This window comes from Marmota monax, unplaced genomic scaffold (genome assembly GCF_021218885.2).
Source record: "Marmota monax isolate L192 unplaced genomic scaffold, Marmota_monax_Labrador192_F-V1.1 WCK01_AAM20220418_F8-fsc00022, whole genome shotgun sequence".
Lineage (NCBI taxonomy): Eukaryota > Metazoa > Chordata > Mammalia > Rodentia > Sciuridae > Marmota > Marmota monax.
In genome coordinates, this window is record NW_026695215.1 from 23146029 (window position 1) to 23167288 (window position 21260).

General features: G+C 40.7%; 1 protein-coding gene across 2 annotated transcripts in view; it reads left to right on the forward strand.

The window, feature by feature from the left end:
- The first annotated feature begins 905 nt into the window (after positions 1-905).
- Cpne4 (copine 4) overlaps positions 906-21260 on the forward strand; it is a 448194-nt gene continuing 427839 nt past the window's right edge. The window contains exon 1 of one of the 2 annotated variants that reach the window (XM_058574883.1): positions 906-1234. In XM_058574883.1, the coding sequence (XP_058430866.1) occupies positions 1182-1234 (53 nt within the window). In that variant the 5' untranslated portion in view covers positions 906-1181. Of the gene's footprint in view, positions 1235-4041; positions 4517-21260 lie in introns of those variants that run through there. The other variant, XM_058574884.1, reaches the window with a different exon arrangement.

Below are 21260 nucleotides of genomic sequence, written 5' to 3' on the forward strand. Positions count from 1 at the left end.
TGCAACAGAGGAATGGTTCATGCTAACATTCCTTGAGTCAAATAATTAGAGCTCTCTTTGTTTGGCATGATTATTAAAATGGCGTGTCTGGGAAGATATTACATAGTTGAAAAACAGAATTTTAGAGCTTGAGTTTTATTCAAGTACCTTCTTTTTACAATGTGGAAACTGAGGCCCAGAGGTGTGACTGGTAGACTTCATTAACAGATGAATGGGATAATTTGCTTTGAAATAATTTAGAGTTAATTTAGTGGTCTTCCAGGCATCATTCATGGGAAATGTAAAAAATCTCAGAAAGAAAATGCTTTCTGCCTATGGTTTTTAAAAGGCAGGGAGGAAAAACCTAGAGATTTTGATGCCACCTATTGGTAGACAAAAGTATACAGTGCCCCTTTATAGCATAGCTTATTACTGAGTGTTAGAAGCATCACAGGTCATATAAAAGAATGACAGAAACTAGAGAATGTAATCCCTGCCTCATCTTGGAACATGTGTGTTAATTCTCCCTGGACTCTTAGTGTCTTAGAAAGCCTTTCTTAAGACTATTCCCTTTTGCTTTTCAGTAACACAACCACCTCAGGCATATCCAGAAATACCAGAGGAAGACCTATCAGTCAGTTCTCAAAATCACATGAAATAGAAAAAAAAAAGGAGACATTTTTTAAAGCTATAAATAACCATGGGGTGAGACTCAAGGTTTCTATTTGATCCACAGTCTCAAAAATAAATCCTGTTATTTACAGCAGTCCCCTTGACTAGTTGAGTATGTAACCATCCTACAGCAAGAAAAAAAAAGGAAAAAGGAAAAAGAAAGAAATTCAATTTCAAAACAAAATGCTCACCCTGACTCATTCAGAGAAGAATCCAAGGTTTTTGATTCAGGGCACTGACTCTATGCCTGTTTTTCCCCTTCATCATGCTGCCCTTAGAAAATGGTATCAACTGCATTGGTAAGAATCCACATTTCTTCCCTTTTGTTCCTTGGCCACATTCCAGCATTTTACTTGTCACACTGATGGGTGAGATGTCTTTCATATTGGCACAGGACACTGAGCGGATGCCTCCCCTTATGTTATCAAACAAGAGACCTACTGAACAAATCTATCCAGAGCACTTCCTTTGCAGCTTGGGAACATCAATACCACTGTGGCTCTTTGGACTGGCTTTAGATAATTTTGACCATGGCTGTAGAACCCAGCAGTTCAGAATCCATGAGAAGGAGAGTTGGAAGGAGGTGAGTGATTCAGACGAGGGGATTTCAACTTTGCAATTGTTGAGTGGGGCTCTGGCTGGTGGGCAACTTGCAGTGTGGGTAGTGATTGAGAATATAGCTTATATCAGCTGGTTATAAATCTTCATTTATGCATACGCTGTGGATTTCGTGTTAGAGGTGGGAATCAATTCTGTTTATGTGCCCTGCAAAGAGCCCCTTGGAATTTACCTTCAGATCATGCCTTGGGACCAGTGTTGGGGGTTGCTGGTATAAAGCTGCACGTGTGTTCTGAATACTGGCTTGCAGGCAACTGTTTGTTTCTAATTAAGGAACTGAAGCCTGCTGGCAGCAGAAAACATATTTGTCACAAGTTGTGGTGTTGTGGTTAGTTTGCACATCTATGCTTATATCGTGGAGGAGCAAAGATAACTATATTGGGTTTTTCTCTATGGACTTTATAACTTCTGCTCTATGGTCCATCTCTTCTTAGTTGTCCCTTTAGAGCCTGTTTTAATCAGTGCTTCTGTTTTCCCAATAACTAATTGTATCTCTGGTCTATCATTCTGATCATCTAAACCTCAGGGTTTTTGTAGATATAATAAAACTTACCCTGGAAGGCTACTGAAAAAATTAAACAAACGTTAAGTAGAGGGTCTAACAGATTCCTGGAAATATATATACTCAGCACAACTTAACTCCTTTTGTGTCACTTAAAAAACAAATGGTTTATGTTAAATGACCTCTAGGGTATTTAATGTGTTTTTAATTTAACAAATGTTTATTGACTACCTGCTAAGTGTCAGGCACTTTACTAGATATTGGTATTATAATCATGAACAAAGCACTTACCATCAACTACCATCATGGAGCGTTAATTTTAAGAGTTCATAGTCCACATGGCAAAAAATTAATAATCACTTTCCCTTTTTTTCCCTGCTTCTTTCAAAGTTCTGCCCAACACAAATTTCTACTTTATCTCTAAGGTCCCCCCCCCTCCTCCTCCTTCTTTTTCTCCTTCTCCTCCTCCTTCTTTTTCTCCTTCTCCTCCTCCTACTCCTCCTTCTCCTCTTCCTCCTTCTTTTTCTCCTTCTCCTCTTCCTCCTCCTCCTCCTCCTCCTCCTCCTCCTCCTCCTCCTTCTTGGTATCAGGGATTGAACCCAGGGGCACTCAACCACTGAGCCACATACCCAGCCCTATTTTGTATTTTTTTAGAGACAGGGTCTCACTGAGTTGCTTAGCACCTTGACATTTCTGAGGCTGGCGTTAAACTTGCAATCCTTCTGCCTCAGCCTCCTGAGCCTCTGGGATTATAAGCATGTACTACCATGCCTGACTCTAAGGTTACTTCTTAATAAAACCTGGAAGGAATTAAGCAAACATGCTGGTTTTAACTTTTTTCCTTTCCTGATAGGAAAATCTTGAGTATTCTCTAGATAATCATTCATTTTCCTCACACACAGTATGTATGGTTCAGATGAAGCTCCAGGAGTGCTGTGAGCATATTGCAAGCTCCTGAACACTACAGACACTGGTCCAACATTGTAATTTGATATACTAATGCCTCAATGATTGGCATGTACATGACCCTATGACCAGGTTTTTTTTTTTTCAATCAAAGCAAATCCATGGATTTATGTTGGATTTCAGTGTATAGAAGACTCTGTCAGAGTCTTTCTAGATTTTGCATTTAGTGCTATTCTATTTCATAAGGGTTTGAGAGGTGATTAGACAGAGAAACATGTCATTTATTTCCCTTATTGTAGCTCTTCCTCTGCTTCCCAAAGATCTTCTTAATTGCTTTTACAAAACCATCCATGAGATCTCACTCCTTATTGTACTATCTTTTCTTATCTGGCCTTTGAAATTGGAAACTCTCGGTGAAAAACTCTAGGCTGATATCCCCTGCACCTCAAGAGAGGTCTTGTTACACTGTGATTTAAGAGAGTGGGGGAAAACCCCTCCCATCTCCATGTATGCTTGTCCATGTTTAATTGTAATGCCCTCCATGCATCCCATAGTTACAGAGTTTCTTGTGCATTTCACTGTATGGATTCTAAAGTTCAATTTTTGATTCTGACAATACCTATAAGCTGGGAGAATTTAGTTGCCTATGGTTACAGAAACAATCAGAAAACAATGCACATCATCTCTTCATTATTCATTTGCCTGAATTTGACTTTGAATAAGTTTGGATTAGAAAAGCCACTGTTTCTTTCTAAAGTGCTTCATAACATGGGGCAGTGGCTACCCCTTATATAAGACTGCCTGGATATATTTATTTTTAAATATAGGTACTCCCTAAACATTTCTTGACCTTATTCATGAGATGGATGTATCCAAAGACATGGGATGAAGAAAGGACTAGTTTTTCATTTTCATTTATTCATGCATTTATTGACTGAAATTACCAGGCTCCCGCCGTATACCAGATACTGTTGTAGACATGAAGATACCAAGTGAGCAATACCTCTACCATTTTTAGTGATGCGTTAAGCATCCAAGAAGTTTCCTTGAACGTGTGCAAAAAAAAAAAAGATAAAAAGTATAACTCTCATTCTTTTCCCTCCGCCCCCCCCCCCGCGATATTGCTGCTTTACATGGAATAAAAGAGTCCAAGTACTTGGCGAACTGAAGCAAGTGTCCCCCAAGAGCCTGGTGGGAGCAGAGACAGAGCTGAGCAGGAAGCCCTGGCTGTGGGCGCGGCAGGACCATGGAGAGCGCCACCGCCAAGCCCAGGGCGGGGCCGCGGAGTCGCTTTCTTGGGGGGCATTGCTTGAATCCGCTGGAACCCCCCAGGGGGCGCTCGCGCGGAGGTTTCGGAACTGGTATCTTGCCGGGTGGCTGGGCGCATGGGTTTCGTCAGAAGGTGGAAATCTCAGTGAGAAGCTGCCATCTCCCCGCCACCCGTTCACATCCCCTTCCTTCCTTCCTCCTTTCCTTCCTCCCTCGCTCCCCTCCCTCTTTTCCCAGTTCCTCCCTCTTTACTCTGCGAGTTCACAGAGCCGAGCTGCTACCCTCAACATTTTCACTCTTCCCCCGCCCCCAACACCAAGCATGGAGTCAGGGTTTCCAGAGAGACCAAACTCTCCTCTCAGCATCTTTGCCATCCGCTGTTGCTAAACTGGCCTCAGAGGCCAAGAGGGGAGGGAAGTCAGACCCTTCTTAAGCCACTACACAACTACCACACCGACCACCTCCACTCCAAAGCCGGATTTTTTTTTTTTTTTTTTTCATCTTGGGGGTGGGACGGACCTCGTCCTGGGCTGAATTCTCTTTCTACTCTTCGGAGGTTGGCACACCCAGGTGAGTAAATGCCAACTCTTTGATTCCTGTGTTCTTGGGGCGCTGTGGATTGCAAAGTCTGTTGGGGTTGCTGCGTAGCAAGACCAACTTTTGAGATGCACTGGTTCTCGCTCAGATTTGCTTGCTTACCATTGCTGTTGTTTTAAGAAGCGGCTGCAAGCAGTCTTTAATTCAAAGGAACTTTCATCCCCTATCAGTCTCGCCTTCTGATATAAACTCAACTCACCCAAGTGGGGTGGGGCAAGTGGAGTGGGGAGGTAGACCTCGGAGGGGGGACCTCTCAGCGCACCGGGTGAGGATCCGGTCAGAGAAGTCCTGAAGGGGTGGGGGTAGGATTACTGTTTTAGAAATCAGGGAAGGGGAGGGGAACGGAGTCCTGGCTGAAGTTGCAGCCAGAGAGCTGTGACACATTGTAATGCTATCTGATGGCTTGACCTACCTGCAAATTTGGATTCAGCTTCTCAACCTCTTTCCCTTCCCATGAGGTCCCAATATTTAATTGGATCCAGGGCTGTCAGGCTTAAAACTAATCAATAGGCTGGCAAGTGCCTTGATTTAGTCCAGTTCCTCAGCATTCCTTCTTCTGTAAGAGGAAGGGGAAGGGGGACAGGACTAGAAGGATCACTGAAGTCAAACCACAGCTAACTAAACAGATCAGGGCTCTGTGCGCTACTACAGACACCCAGGGATTGCTAGGACCCAATCTGGGGGAGATGATTAAGAGGTGGTTCACACCAAGTCAAGGGAGTGTTAATTACCATCGGGTGGGGAGCAGGTTGAATCCTTGGGGGTACTCTAAACAATGATCGCCTCCTTCCTTTTAAAATACGTGGGCTTTAAGGTTCTAGTGACCATTCTGCCCTCCAGATCCAACTGCCTCGGGTGGCCTTGCAGGACTGACTTCTAGTCCCTGAACTTGCCAGGCTCCAGGAAAAAAAAAAAAAAAAAAACAGGCTGCAGAGATGACCCCTGTACCCTGAACTTGTGAAAGACTCAATATAGGGGTTGGGCAGGGGAGGTATGAAGGACCAGAGGAGTAGTGTGGGGCGGGGAGGGAGAGAGTGCACTGGAAAACTTTGCAAAAGAAGTATCTGAGAGTCTTTGCCCACCCCCCACGCACAACTGACCTACTGGTTCCTAAAAGTCTAGTGCCTTTGGAGAGGAGATGCCTCAGCACTTTATAATTTGTCTTCAAATTTGTATAAAACCAACTCTCCATCCTCTTACTGCTTTGCAGAGATTTTAAAAGCACTGTTCTGGTTTCTCTTGTTTCACTTGGTTTTCTGTTTCCTGAACAGCATTTTGAGTTATGCAAGGTACTTAACTGTACCTAAACTGAGACTACATCTGCCCTTAAACAACAACAACAAAATACTACCTTAGCTTCTAATGATATATTCTTTTCTCCCTACTCATACCCTCTACTATCTTAACAACCTCTGTCCTCAGAGGTATTTGTGCTTTTTGCTTTGCATCAAAACAAATTTTTAAAAGCCTCAAAACTCTCCTAGGATGTAAGTGTTTCGAATCCATGACAATGTTTTGTAGTTAATAGTCACTGTTTAAATTGTTGCATATCTACCCCTAAGTCAGAGGCAAGGAACATCTTTATTTTATTTGATGCCCTTCAAGTTTCAAAAGGTCCCATTTCTTTTTTATTAACCAGGGGGATAAGGCAGAACTCAGGATGGCTTTGGCTCTGATTAGATAACTTCTGATGTTTTCATTTCCTTTAGTGAGCTGCTGCTTCTGGGTTGAACTCATTTGATTTGCCTGCCCATTTTTAAAGAGCCTGACAGAGTTGATCTAGCAGATGAGGGCTCTAAGCTCAGAGTTAGTCAAAGGTTCTCACATGCAGAGAAGTGGATAAAAATAGAGGGAGGGTTGGGAAATATAGCTAGGACACCTGTGTTAATAGTGCATCCTAGTAAAGGCCAAATTTCCTCATTTATCTCTAATTGAAAGATTCTGATGGTTTCACATGTTCAAACTGAAAGCACGTCAGAAGTGGGTGATTCCCCCCGAGCGTTACATAAAAGGATATATTGGTCCATCACAAGAGTGAACGTTGAATCCTGGACTGTTTTCGGTGGTTTCATGAGAAGAGCTTGCTTATAATGAAATCAAAGGTCTACTCGTGTGTTACCATGTGAAAATTCCTGCGGCCATCAAGTCTGTGCTTTTCCTATGAGTGGTCAACCTTGGTTTTTATTCCCCAGATACAGGCCTGGCATATATTAGTGGGAACAGGCACAGAGGGATACAATGAGTTTTCCCAGCATGAAACAACCACCTCATTAGAAGTTCTAAATATTTATTTAAGAATAGTTGCTCCCCAGGTTTGCGAGTTGTTTCTTAATTGTAAAAATGAATGAAAAGACTTCCTTCTTATCTCCAGGTGTCTAGTAGGGACCTTGACATTTTGTTTGAATTATCAGTTTGTCTTTGGGGGATTCTGCTTTTAGAAGTTTTAATTAAAAGGTGTCTTGTTCTAAAGTATTTCTTGATCTACATGTGGATTTTTGATTAAAAAGTACCTCATTTTAGTTACTAGGAAGCAAAGGGGTTTTCTGATTCCAGAGAAGTTTTATATAACAATTCAAAAAGTAGAAGAGAGCTTCGATTCTTCTTATCATTGGATTGTTTTGAGTCCATTATCATGACTGAAAACCTTAAGATTGTCTGATTTATAAAAACTTATCACTGAGAGGAAAATGGGTTAATGGTAGAATCTATGCTCATCTGCCTTACAGTCCTTTGGAACTGAATGTATTTATAAGGTCTGTGCCATGTCTCTATCTTTGTTTTGCAAATTTCCTGAAATATAACACCCTGATCATTAAGGCCACCTTTACTCATATTAAGCAAGGATTTTTTTTTTTTTTTTGCCATTTAGAGGTAAATGTGTTAGAAATGAACAGTCAGTATTGTGTGTAATCAGTGCTCCACGCTTTCAGAGGGGTTTGGATCCAAAGAGTGAGAAGAGTACTCTGATGATATCCACCTGAGTACGTCTCTACAGTAGTTGGAAAAATCACTTAGTGAGTCTTTGTGTTTTTTAATCAGATATGTGGCAAGAAGATCTATATTTCAGACATTTTGAAGAAGAAAAGGACTAAATTTGTTCCCTATATTTGATTTTTTCCCATTTTTTATCTTGTTAATATTTTAAAACAAAACAAACAAATCCCCCTTTGGATCCATGCAGTAACCCAAAGCCATATTTCCTTGGCAACAGTAGCCAGTATGCTGGAGCTACAAAATACCAAGACGGAAAATTTTAAAATGCAGTCAGAATAAAATGTCACATGGTTCAAGACCATCCTCTGGTGCATTAAAATTGACCTTCCAGCATTTAATAATAGAGTTGCCTTTGTCCTGATTTACTGTAGATGGTAAAGGATTATAGATTTTAATTCTTTTTAGGATGTCCTAAAAATCCTATAATGTTTTTCTTTTTTTTTTTTTTTGAAGGAAGCATGTTATAGAAATGATTTCGGTTGGGGTTCTAAATTCATTCTCTGCATAAGGTATTTATGTGGAGGTTGACCCTAAGTTCAAAATCAAGCTCAATAAATATGTCAAATAAGATGCACTGTCTTTTTAAATGCTATTTGAAATAGATGGTTTATAGTAAGGGCTCCAATTAGCATTAAGTTCATCCAGTCAATTGTCTACTAAAACTTGTGGCTGCGTAATGAAAACATAGTAGTGCCTCTCACCCTTTTTTGTACTAGAAATTTAATTTATGTGGGAGCTTTCTGTTTTCTTTATGAACTACTAAATATGTATATATAGTGTATATATTTTCCCTGAATTGGCAAATCCTGAGATGTCCTTTATTTGTCTGCTGTATTCTTTGAAAGCCTCTTGAGAGCCACTAGCTTTTACCTCAGTAAATATTGAAGGACTGGGGGCAGGTCTTAAAAAGAAGACAATGAGGTCTTCCTGGGGGGGGAGGCTGATTCTGATCCTGTGATTTTAGTACACACGCAGGGAAGGGTGAGCCCATTTAAGCAGATCTGTGATGGACTCATTTCTAAACAGTGAGTAGCAATTTTATCACCCTGGATCTATGACTTTCAGAACTGGGCCAGAGCTTGAGGGCAGTCTATTTGACTCTAGCTGTTTAATCTGACTGATGTGGAAACTAAATCTCAGAGAAGTGACTTGTTCAAGATCAGGAGACTCATTCAACAACCCTGTTGATTGCTACTCTCTTAAAGAGACTCAGATTCCCTGGAGATGATTTCTGTGGTGGCGTCAATCCCTGGTGCCACGTGTTCTGATCATCTTTATGGAGTATGAGTTAGAGATGATTGGGGGCAGCGGGGGGACACCCACTTCCCACAGGAATGTTTAGAACAACAGCATTGGGGCTTATTACAATTTCTCTCTTGGAGCCAGTGCAATATTTAACCAATAGATGTGATTAAATTTGTACAAACTCATTGTCTGCAGCCATCTCTGTTCATGTGCATGTTTTGTGAATAATTTCCCCTGCACCATCTTAGCTTTCTATTTTAAATGTCAGAATTGAGTCAATAAAGTAAACAAAGAGATTTTATAAGTGTTTACGGTTCCAAGAACCACAGGGGGAATCCTTTACTCTGTTTTAAATTAAAGGTCCATTTAAAAAAGAAGAGACTTTCCCAAAAGTTGCTATTTTACATATCTCTGATTCATGATACAAATTTACCTAACTTTATTTTTCTCTTAGAAAACTAGAGAAATTTCTCCTTGGAAACATTGGGCTGAGGGGAATACAGTATTTCTGTTTAACCCTAGAATCCTTCTCAGGTTCAAGGTTAATTGATCAAAAGGCCATCCTTATCCAAAAGATCCCAGCCTCTGTGGGGCAGCTCTTTGCTCCTTGAAGGACAGGAGGAGCAGAAGCCGGTTGGCAGGGACTCAAGGCAGGCAAGCCCCAAGAACTGGTGAGTCCAGGAGAGAGAGTTAGCATTGGTCGCTAGAGGGCGCCGGAGCACTGATGGAGCCCACCTCCGGGGGACCATGCGGTTTGCTGGAACCCCAGATGTGTGCCCAGGTATGAGGTGGCTCCTCTGACCCCCAAGGCAGATCGTTCCACTGTAGAAAGGGGACAGAAAGTTTTGTTTCAGCTTTCCGTGGATCTCTTCTTGTGCCTGGTTAGGTTGCTTGGTGGCTGGACAGCCTGACTGCTCTCAGAACTGACAGATCTATTTGGAATTTAACTGCCTTTTCATTCTTTATACTTAGGCCTGTTTTTGGAGGGAGAGTTCAGGATCCAGAAATACCCAGTTTGAATCTTGGGCATACCATTTTTTAAGCTATAGATCTTTGTGTGAATCACTATCTGGAAAATGGGACTAGCGATGGTTATGACTGTGGAGTGTTTTCAAGTGTCTGTCTTGTGTGTAGGCAAGCAGATACTGGGGTTCCTGTGCCAGTTCCCTTGCGAGCTCTCTGCAAAACTTCAGCCTTTCCTTTTTCTCAGAGCCTCTCCCGCATTCCCATACCCTCTCCTTCAGCAGAAAGTTCTCATTCATTCATCTGTTGAATAATAACGGACCCCAGTGTTTCTGCCCAAAGCTGTGCTTGGAACTGGGGGTAAATGTGAAGTTCTTACAGTTTGATGATCCAGGTTTGAGGAGCAGACAGGGACATGAGAAGAAGCATTAAAATCCATAGTGGAAGTGTAAAGAGAAAGATGAACAAATGATTCAGGGTAAGAGAGAAAGGGAGCCAGTTCCTTCATCTCAAAGAATCTGGAAAATGGTCCTTTTACAAGTCCTGTCACATCGGGTATTTTTTCATTTCCTATTTCAAGGAACCTCTGTCTGTTGGTGGAGGGCAATTCTGAGGGTGAAGAAGGGGGAGTGGTAAAATATCATTTAGCAGGCATTTTGGTTTATTTAAATATAGATACACTTAACATTGCTAATAGAGATTCTTAAATCCGAATCAACTTGTACCATTGTCCTGAGGGTATTAGTTTCATCAATATTATAATAAAATAAAGGCCTAATTGGCTTAATGCATTTATACAAGAAAATGATTTTGAAGGAAATGTAATAGAAATACAACCACAACCACCAATAGCCCTTATCATTCAATGGTGGGCCTGAAACAAATTAGAATTCTATTTTTAAAATATTGAAAAGGTGCATTTAATGCCAAATCAATAAAAATGAAAAATAATGACAGTAGATTGCAAAAGCAGTGTTTTTATTATTAAAATGACACACACACACAAAAATCTTTCGTTTTGTTAGGAGGCGTTGGGGTGCAGGATGCTCAATGTGATGTCTTTGTTATCTTTTGTGAAAATGACTCAACAGGTAACTTAGAGCCCAAATTTCAGTGGCAAGATGGAAAAATCAAGGAGATTTTATGTTGATGTAAAACTAAGGATGGGCACCTTGGACCAAGTATGTTGATGTTATCTGACCAGGTGGACTGCAAAGTTCTGAAGAAGCTGTAGTTGAACTTCTTTTCCTTGGTGCCTCTTAAATTCTAAGACTTTGTTGAATGTGAATCCTACTGGAGGAAAGAGATGAAAGGAAAACAGTGGAAATAGTTGATTTGGGGGACAGCTCATAACACTCCTCCTAGCTCTTGGCCTGGATTCATTTTAAAGAGACAGGGTTCTTATGGAATCAGAGAATGTGTGAGCTGGGCGACCCCAGAAAATGAGGCACACTCCCTCCCCTTTTCCACATGAGAAGACAGGGGTATAGCAAGATGAAGTGACTCACCAAAGCTGCTTGTTGGTAGAGTGATAGCAAAGGTGGAGGCTTCCTCACCCCGGATCCTGGGTTCTTCTGGTTCATGCCCACCTGTCTCTCCTTTCCAACATGTGTGGTAAGAGACCAGGACTCTCTTTTTCTTATACATGGCACAAAACAGTGCCAGGCACCAGGAGTTCCTCAAAAAATTTTGGTGGACTGAGTAAACCAGGCTGTTTCTTTCTTCTTCATTCTTAATCAGGAAATGGGCAAAAAAAAAAAAATCAATGGTTTGCAATACAGATTGATAAAGACAAATATTTGTGAAATTTTATTATGATAAAGGATTAGGTTTGGAAAGTAAATAACCTTGGTTTGAATCCTGGCTCTGCCACTCAACAGCTGTTTGGTTTGGGGTAAATTATCTAAGATCTTTTACCTTATTTGCTCATTCATAAAAATGGGGAGAGAACTATATAATTTAGTAGAAAGGACCTAACCATCTTAGGTATGTGTTGGCTTTTCTTGCTTTCCCATTCTTGTTGTCTGCTTTTCTTGATATTATACTTAATTTTTTTAAAGAGAGAGAGAATTTTTTAATATTTATTTTCCATTTTTTTTCGGTGGGCATAACATCTTTATTTTTTTTTTATTTTTATGAGGTGCTGAGGATCGAACCCAGGGCCCTGTGCATGCCAGGCGAGCGCGCTACTGCTTGAGCCACATCCCCAGACCCTTAAATTTATTTTTTTAAATTTATTTTGTGCCACTTACATTACCTTGCAGGAAAAGTGAAATTATTCAAATAAACATATATTCAGTCACCAAATGTACACATTCTATGGGTTAAATATGACTAGTTTTATTTTATAATTGATTGGATTAATGTCTAAGCATTGGCAAGTGAGAAGGAGGAGAAACCAAATCTAGGGTGCCCCACCCCACAATCTCAAGACCAGGACTGTTTCTTAGGTTCAAATAACTCTGAAGTTGAAGTTAATTCCTTTTTTCATCTCCTCTCACAGCTCTGCTTAGCCCCTGCATCATGTGCTTTGTTATATGAAGGTGCCCACTCTCCTAGCATGTCACAAGCTCTTCCTGGTAGCAGCTCTACCAGCTCTACCATATCACTTCTTCATATGACTCCAGAGAATTGAGAAGCCTCAGGTACATAGAATAGTCATCCCCAGGTAACCATGAGAGATTGGTTCCAGGACTCCCATGGGCACTAACATTTCTGGATGCTCAGTCCTTTAAATAAAATGGTGTAGTATTTGCTTATTTCCTACACACATCCTCTGCAAACTTTAAATCATCTCTAGATTGTTTATAATACCTAGAACAATATAAATGCTGTATAAATAGCTGTTACATTATTTAAGGAATAATCACAAAAGAGTCTTTTTACATTTAGTACAAATACAGTTTTGGAAAAATATTTCCAGTCTGCAGTTGGTTCAATCCAGGAATGTGTAGGACCAACTATACATCTCTGTCACCCTGTGAGCATGCCTAGTGTCTCAGTAAATACTCTGTGTCTAGGCCAAATATGGATTCACCTTAAAATTTACATCCTCTTTCATTTGTTAAACATACTCTTATTTTACTTTGATTATTGGCTCTATGTGATATGATCTAAATGAATGTGTGGAGTTATATATTACTGTGCACAGTTGTATCTCTAATACTATATATATATAAAATGCTTGAAAAACAGTGTGTGAGGCTTTTTCTAAAGATTATTTTGACTATGCATGTGTATTTCTTTGTGACTTTGAATCATAGCCTTTACCTCAAAGCACTCCATTATATTCATAAGACTGTACACTGTGTTGTATATAGCCAGGTAGGATCATTTATCAGCGAGGGGCATAAATTTTGTACCACACATTCCTGGGTTTAAATTCCAGCTCTGTTTAACCTGTTGAAGCTTAGCTTCCACAAATATATAATGAGAATAATGATATGATGTATGCCCAGAATTGCTATGAAAACTTGCTGGCATATGGAAATTATTCAAATTACAACCGTTTATTGGCTGACAGCGTCTTTCAAAGGTTAGGGTCTTGAGTAATTAATTACTCCAGTGGTAATGATTTGCCCCATTGCAGGGGAGTTATTGAAGTTAGGGGTGTGTTTATGAAGCTCTGATAGAACTCACCAACAGATTGGATACTTTTCCTAGATTCTGAATCAACCATTTACCTTCCTTCTCCCTCTCTGCTCACCCCTTCCTTTGTTACTACTCCTAGCCACAAAAGATGACTCCAGGGTTATGCTGGATTTTCTCTTAAGATAACACTTAGTCTGTTTCTGCTGGTTTCCATCTTATTTCAAATGCAAGGTATGTTTACTGCTGGCCTTGGGCATGTAACCTGAATACAAAATCATTCACTCCACTCTGCAAGACCAGCAATGGGTATTTATTGTGTTTTTAATTATCTCCTACGTTTGTCCAAAAGAAGTTAGGGGTGTGTTTATGAAGCTCTGGTAGAACTCACCAACAGATTGGATACTTCATAAACACACCCCTAACTTCTATCCTAGGCTGTCAGCAATAGACGACATATTGGACATTCTCTCTGCTATGGAAGTCCACCATGGAACGAACAGAAGATACTCTCTTTTTCATCAGGGAGTTGGGAACTCCATGCTCGTCTTCAAGCTACATTTCTCACACCTTAGCATGAATCTGGAGGGCTTATTACAACACAGTGATGAGTCCTGTCCTCAGAGTTTCTCACTCTGGGGTGTAGCAATTAAATGAATTCTATTTCTAACCATTTCCCAGGTGACACTGATGCTGCTGGTTTGGAGAGAACACTTTGAGAACCAAAGTCTTAAATATTTACTTGATTTAGAGCAGCTGTGCATTTTCTCTCCTGTAGGGTACAACTGTGAGCATCATTTGTGGTCGAGAAAAGGATCTGACATTTACAGAGCACCTGTGACATTTACCATGGGCCAGGTATCTTACTGGCCACTTGACACATATTATCCTATTTTATCCTCACAATCACCCTGTCAATCAGTTCTCTATTAGTTACTGAGACCCTATCATATATCATAGACAGTGTTATATCAGGTGCTGGGTATGTGAAATGAACAAGACAGACATAATTTTGACCTTCTGGATATTTGATTTCAGCAGGGAAGACTTGCATGAGCCAATAATTATAAGGGTGATTAATCTGATCCATAGAAAATAGAAGATCAGAGAAGCCGAGTCACTTGGCTATGGTTATACAGCAACTGAGACAAACTTAAAAATCATGGACATGACTTCCACTAAACCAAAGATCCAAGGTTTTTGGTCTCAGGGCTCCTTTCCATTCTTAAAAATTATTGAAGACCACAGAGAACTTTTGTTCATATTAAACTACTGATTTTTACTATATTAGCAATTGAAACCATTTATTCTTTGAGAATGGCTGTAGTAAACCACACTACAAATTATAACATCTTTCCTAAGCTCTGAACCCTAATTTGTTTTGATAAGTTTTGTGACCATGAAAATATGAAAAAACTTTTCATCTCCTTTATTTATTTATTTATTACATTTGAATCAGATGGGATATAATTTCTCATTTTTCTGAGTGTACAGGTTGCAGAATTACATTGGTCATGCAGTCACATATATACCCACAGCAATAATAATGTCTATTTTATTCATCTCATCTTACACACTTATAGTTTAAATGCAAGGTCCTCTTTTAAAATTTAGCCTGCCTTTTCTGCTGAGGGTGACCTCCTCAAGAAAAGGCTGATCTGCTTTGAAAATGCCTTTTAAATTATTTAAATATTTATTTGTTTGTTTAAAGGAAAAGCAGCCTTTAAAGTGTCCATCCTGGACCAAGTTCAGACTGTTAGTGATTGATGGATTTCAGTCCTAGCAGAGAGCATTTTGACAGATAACAACTCATCCAAGTTTGTGACAAGCATTGCATTTGGGTCGCTCGGGGTACAGGCCACTTGCAAGGGAAGCCCAAGGTGGCAGGCAGAAAGGAAACAGATGAATGATTGAGATCCAGCAAGCGTGGAGGCTTTTCTGGGATGTTGAACTGTGTTTAATTGTGGGTTAACGACTGAAATACGGCCATTCCCCATCATTTTTATTCGTTCTCTAACGGGAATGAGAAGTTCTAGTAGATATTTTCCTTTGGTGTGTAATGGCCCGTGGTTGTTCAGATAACTGAACAATGCTGCTCCGGCTGACTCTGAATGCTTTATTGGTGTCGTTAAGTTTTACTGAGTAAAATCAACCGAATCGGAGCTGAAATGACTCAATGTGATTCTTGATTGATGATCAATAAATTCAAATCTCTCCTCATTTTTGTAGAAACAAGTGAATGAAGGAGGATGTTGTGGGAGGATCAGTACGATTACTTAGGTCTACCAAGTCCTGGGATGAGAAGTTAGGAAAGAGAATAAGACGGCCGTCTGAGTCTGATGATGGTCTTTTTGACACCAGATAACTGGAATCGCTCCCTGGGCATCTTCTAAAATGTTTATCCAGCTGTTTGATGTCACAGAGGCACAATCTGTCAACAAGACAAATGCCAAAAGAATGTGTTGCTAGGTCCTTGTTTGTCATCTTCAGTAGACACTGAAATTCATCACGAAGTCTCTTTGCCGGTTGGCCTCAGGCAGCAGGGACCCCTTTGCATAGCATCTGTGTCTTTCTGGAGGGAGACACTTGTAGGAAGATCCAAGTCCAAGTGATCACACTGGCACTTCGCACTCCTTTTCACATCCCGTCAAGCAGGAGTCTGTGATGTGTCCCGTGATGGGATGTCTCCTGCAAATTCTGTGGCTGAGGTTCTTGTGCCATTTTTGAGTTGTGAACGTCTAGCTCAGAATTCCAATCTGACTTGATGGGCTCATGTGAACAATGTATTTCTTTCACTCTAAACGTTGAACTCTGTTGGCTTTGCAGATTGCTAGAACTGCTTTTGAGAAGCTTGCTGTTCTCTAAAGCAAGCACAAACATGGATGGTAGATGGTAGATGCATGGGAGTGGGTGTGTTCTTCAGGGTCAGGGCTCACGGAAGACCACACCTGTTTCCTGACCCTATGTGTGTGCTCTGAGTTTGGCTTGCAAGACAGCTAAGAAGTCCAGAAATGGGTTTGGTGCCTCCAGCAGGAGTGAATGAGACTTATTTTCTGTGGGACTGGGATGATGAGAATTTGTATAACAGGTGAACATCACTTCCCTAAGCTGGGAGGAAGAGCTAATACTCAATTAGGGAGGCTCAGTGCTTAGATACTTAGATGGAAACTCTGGCCCTCTTTGCTGGAATAATCAAAGAACAGCTTTTAAAAAAAATATTTTTTTATAGTTGCTATCCCTGGTCTCTGAGTTTTATGAATAATTCCAATAGCTGGTTAAAATGTATATTGTATATTTTAGCTTGGGTTAAAAGCATGCACACACACACATATTTAACTTTTATGAATCTAAGAGAAGTGAAATAAGATCTGATTAAGGCAAACTTGATAACTATAGCCCAAAAAAGGTCATTGTCAAATGAGATCTGTCAGGAAAGGAATCAACTATATAGCTCATATACCAATTCTAACTTCTACAACAAAGAGATTTTTTTCTCTTTGTTTTTATAAATAAAGTTTTATTGGAACATAGTTATGCCTATTATTGCATGCAGTTTCTTTCATACCTCAGTGGCAGAACTGAATAGTTGCAACAGAAATCAAATGGTCTGCAAAGCCAGATATCTATCTCTTTGTAGAAAAAGTTTACCAAGCCCTGCACTTGGGGCATATTTCCTTCATATAGGAAAAATAGATAGTTTTCAAAATATCTAAAGAGATATTATTCTGAAATACAGACTAAATAACTGATAGATCTGTTGCTGTGCATTGTGAGAATCATGCACACAGTAGGTGCTTGGGGCATAAATGTATATTGCTAGTTGAATGATTTTGTGGTGGTATCCCTGTTTAAACCAAGGGATCTTATTTAATCTCTAAAGATTCTTCTTATGACTCTTCTCAGAATATTAGGGAGCGAGGAAGTGAGGCAAACAGAAACACCCTTGGTGCCTCTGTGCTCTCATGTACCAAAGTGACAGCCACAGTCTTTCGAATCACCATCAGTCAAATTCCTTAAGTATCAGATGGAATTATTAGGCAGATGCAAAAAGCTTGACCATCTGCTGCCACAGTGTTATTGAATATCTTACCTGGAGAGAAAAAAAAAGGGGGGGTGGATTTAAGAATTGAGAGCATCAAAATCATGTTTGATGCTTGTTCTGAGTTGGTTTTTGGAGACAGAGTTGAAAAACATGTTTATTGTTTGTGTTCAGCAGCTCTCTACATTGTTTTGAGTGTGTGAGTACAATCTTGGGCACTTTCCAGATGTACAGGGCTTCAACTATCAGCACCCTGTAATCCCCTACATTCCAAAATCCCAGGTGGGAATCACACTTCCACTAGTTTCCAAAATTATACCGAAGAGGAGAACTAGAAATTGACTATTTTGCGGGGACAAAAGGGGTCAAAAGAAATGATGATCACCTGGCTTTTATTGTATTCTGCCCCTGGGGGGAAAATTGAGACATGTCATCCTGGGAGAAGGACTCTTGTTGTACGTGAGATTTGGGTAGCTAACTCGTGATTCAAAGCATATGCTCTGCCCTCTTTAGGAAATGGAGTTCCCACTGCCCCTTTTCCTGAGGAGACAGCCAGGGTTTCCATCTGTTCAGCAATACAGATTTGACCGTGGGTTATCATTTATTAATTCAGACATTTGGGAGGGAGACACGCTGGCTGTGCAGAGATGCAAACAGAGCCCCAGCCTCTGCATCAGAATCCCGGGTGCTCCCAAGATTTCCTCCTAGGCACTCCAGCCTCCGGAGCACTGGGGTTTAGAAGGAGCAGCCCTGCCTGCCTTCCATACATGGTAAGTGACTAATGGTGGCAGGATGAATGGCAGGCTGGCTGTGTGGAGCCCTGGGCTGAGGTGGGTGAAAGTCCACTCATAAGCTCTTGGCTTGCACATACAGGACTCAGGTCACTTTTCCCTCTTGGGAAGAGAGGGATAGAAGGGACAGGATGGGCTGACACTGGAGGGGCACAGTTTGTGCTGTTCTGACTCTGGTACCTTTAAGCTCCAATTTGGAATTGGTTTACATTGAGAGAGCTGTGACAGTGCTGGGAATGTGCTTAATGAAGTGTCACAAGTTTAAATGGCCTTTCCCAACAGATCTACAGGCTTTAGGGCTGGTGGGCACAGACAGATGATCCAAAGACATGTTGTATGAATAGACCTTGCCTGGTTCTCCCAGCTGAGGGGCAGCATTTGTTTGTTTCCAAGGTTTTTGTTTCTGAGGGCTCCTGATTTTTATTGAACTTCTGAAAATGTTCATCATGGAACTAAGGTGGAAGGACTACGTTTATAGTCACTTTATCAATAGCATAAGCTAGGCTAATGTCACAGTTCACATCACTGTGTCCAGTAATAGCATGATGACAAATTTTCCTGAACCCTCAATTTCCTATCGGTTATCTTTATCATTCTGTTATAAAAAGTAATGGGAAAATCATAAATATGCTTGTCAACCTTCCCTTATTCATATATATATATATATATATATATATATATATATATACATATATATCCTAATAATATGCATTGTCATTCATCAAATTTATTTTTCAGATGTATCATATCACAGACAGATGCCCTATGGAACCTATTACTTTGCATCAAATGTATTTAAATTTGGATCTAAAGCAAGAGAAATTTGAATACTTCTGCTGCTCATCATAAAGGGCATAGGGGGATTCTGTATGCAATCAGGATAAAGTCTTAGAATAGAAGTTCCTTTGGTGAAGGAGAGGACCATTTTTTGCGGCTTGGAAATGAAGATGATAATATCTGGTCTCACCAAACTGGACATAATTTAAAACTTTAACATCCCTTCTTTCTTGCTTTATTTGTAAATGTTGATCCTAGCATTATGAACCTCAGAGCCTTTCCTATTTTCTTGTTTCACAACTCCTCAGGAATGTGCAAAAGGAAAGGTAATAAAGGAAAATCTTTTCAAGATAAAACATGATTCATAAAGGTGACAGCCATGCCATATGTGAACAGTGATTAACAGCTGCAGAGTCTGCAAACTGCTTTTTAAAAATAAAGCGATAAAGCAGATTTTCCCATTATTTTGTGTTTCGGTGCTTGCTCAAGTGTATCGCCCTGATTTTTCTGGGCTTCATTTTATTCTGTGGCAGTGAAATCACTCTTCATGTCCCAGTGGCGTGTATTGGGGCTTACTTAAATATTTCACAGATATTTCTGGTTATTCGTCCAGTGATATTTTACGTTTCATGACAATGATGTGGTGTATTAAAACCACAACTTCTTATACAACTGTTCATTTTGTTTCTGTAGAGTGAGTCTGAATGTTTGGAAGTGATAGTGTTTCCAAGGCTGGCCCACTTGGAATTGATTTACTTTAATTTAGAGATCCTCAGTGAGTGGTGCTGGGAGTATATTTAATGAAGTGTCACAGGTTTAAATCGCCTTTCCTTGTGGATGCAGGCTGCAGGGCTGCTGGGCACGGACAGCCAGACAGACACAAAGATGAGTTCACCTCTGAGAGGAAAGGTGGCTAGGGAAGAAAATCCCTATTTTAACATTCAGTTGTCATTTTAGCAAAATAGGTTAATTCTACAAAATGCATTTTTTAGGAAATTCAATTGTCGCTAAACTAAGCAAGCACTCTTTGCTTGGTTAATAAGCCCCTGACAACTTGCCTTCCTTCCCCTTAGGGAACAGAGGGGTGGTGTTAAAATCGCGTTAGGATCACGATTCCCTTGGATAATCTGCTCAAAACTACCATGGACAAATCAAACATACCTACTTGTACACCTAAGTGTGCATCCAGTTTCAAGGGTTTACAGATCTCCCTGAAATATAGACCTTCTCCCTTTCCCATCAAGAACCCCTGCATGGTCTTATCAATGACAAACTTTAAAAAAAAAAAAAAACATGTAATTCAACATTCACAATACTGTAGCATCTCTGTTAAAGGGAAAAGGAAATGGTTGAGCTGGGTACATTTGGGGAAGCTGGCAACAGTCTGGAGTTTTATTTTTTTAGCTTACCACAGAAAGCTGTGCATTTGCCAAACTTTGGGCATCCAACCATCATCTTAGGTTGTCTGGGGCACACTGTGTCCAGCGTCTTGGTCCTTGGAGTGATGGCAGAGCTGGAGGTTGCTGGTGGTGAGGGAGCCATGGCTGTGTGCCAATGAGTATCCTCAAAGGCAGTCCCCCCCACCCCCGCCCCATGGAGCCTCTGAGCCCTGCTTCCCTGATGGGCTGCCCAGGAAGCCGGTGGACTGAGCGTGTCATGTGATGCCTTGGGACTATTAAAAGTAGAAGATCTCCCACTGCAACTTCTGGTGGAGGGCCCTCAAGCTTTTGCCCAAGCATCCTCCAGTGCTCCACACCCTGGGCTCTCCTGGGGCTGACTTCCAAGGATCTGTGGCTCTGTAGTCACAGGAGATGGTGGGTGCTGCCCGGTGAAGCTCCAAATCAATATTGGAAGTGATTCACACACAGCTTTATGCAGGGGCATCAGCGAGCTTGGAACTAACCTGGGCGCTGTGCTAGGTGCCCTCTAAAGTACCAAGAGCTATTTTGGAAATAGAAAAAGAACAAGTATAAAAATGGAAGATCCGGAAGTACAAGGGTAAGGCTTGCCCTCCATTTCTTCCTTTCTTCCTTTTTAAAATCCTCTCCCTTTCATCTTTCCTTCTACCTTTTTTTTTTCTCTCTTTACTCCCATTTTTCTTCCTTCCATTTTTATTCTCTCCTCCTTTCCTCCCTTCTCCTATCCTTCCCTTTCTCATTGTCATCCCTTTTATCATTTCCTTTCATCTCCTCTTCCTTTCCTTTCATCCATTTTTTTTTCTTTCCTTACCTTCTCCCTTTAGATTGGCATATTCTCAGGGTGCCTACCAGCGACTGTTTGTTCTTAACCTGCATGAAATTTTGATTCCCTCTCTTTCCCA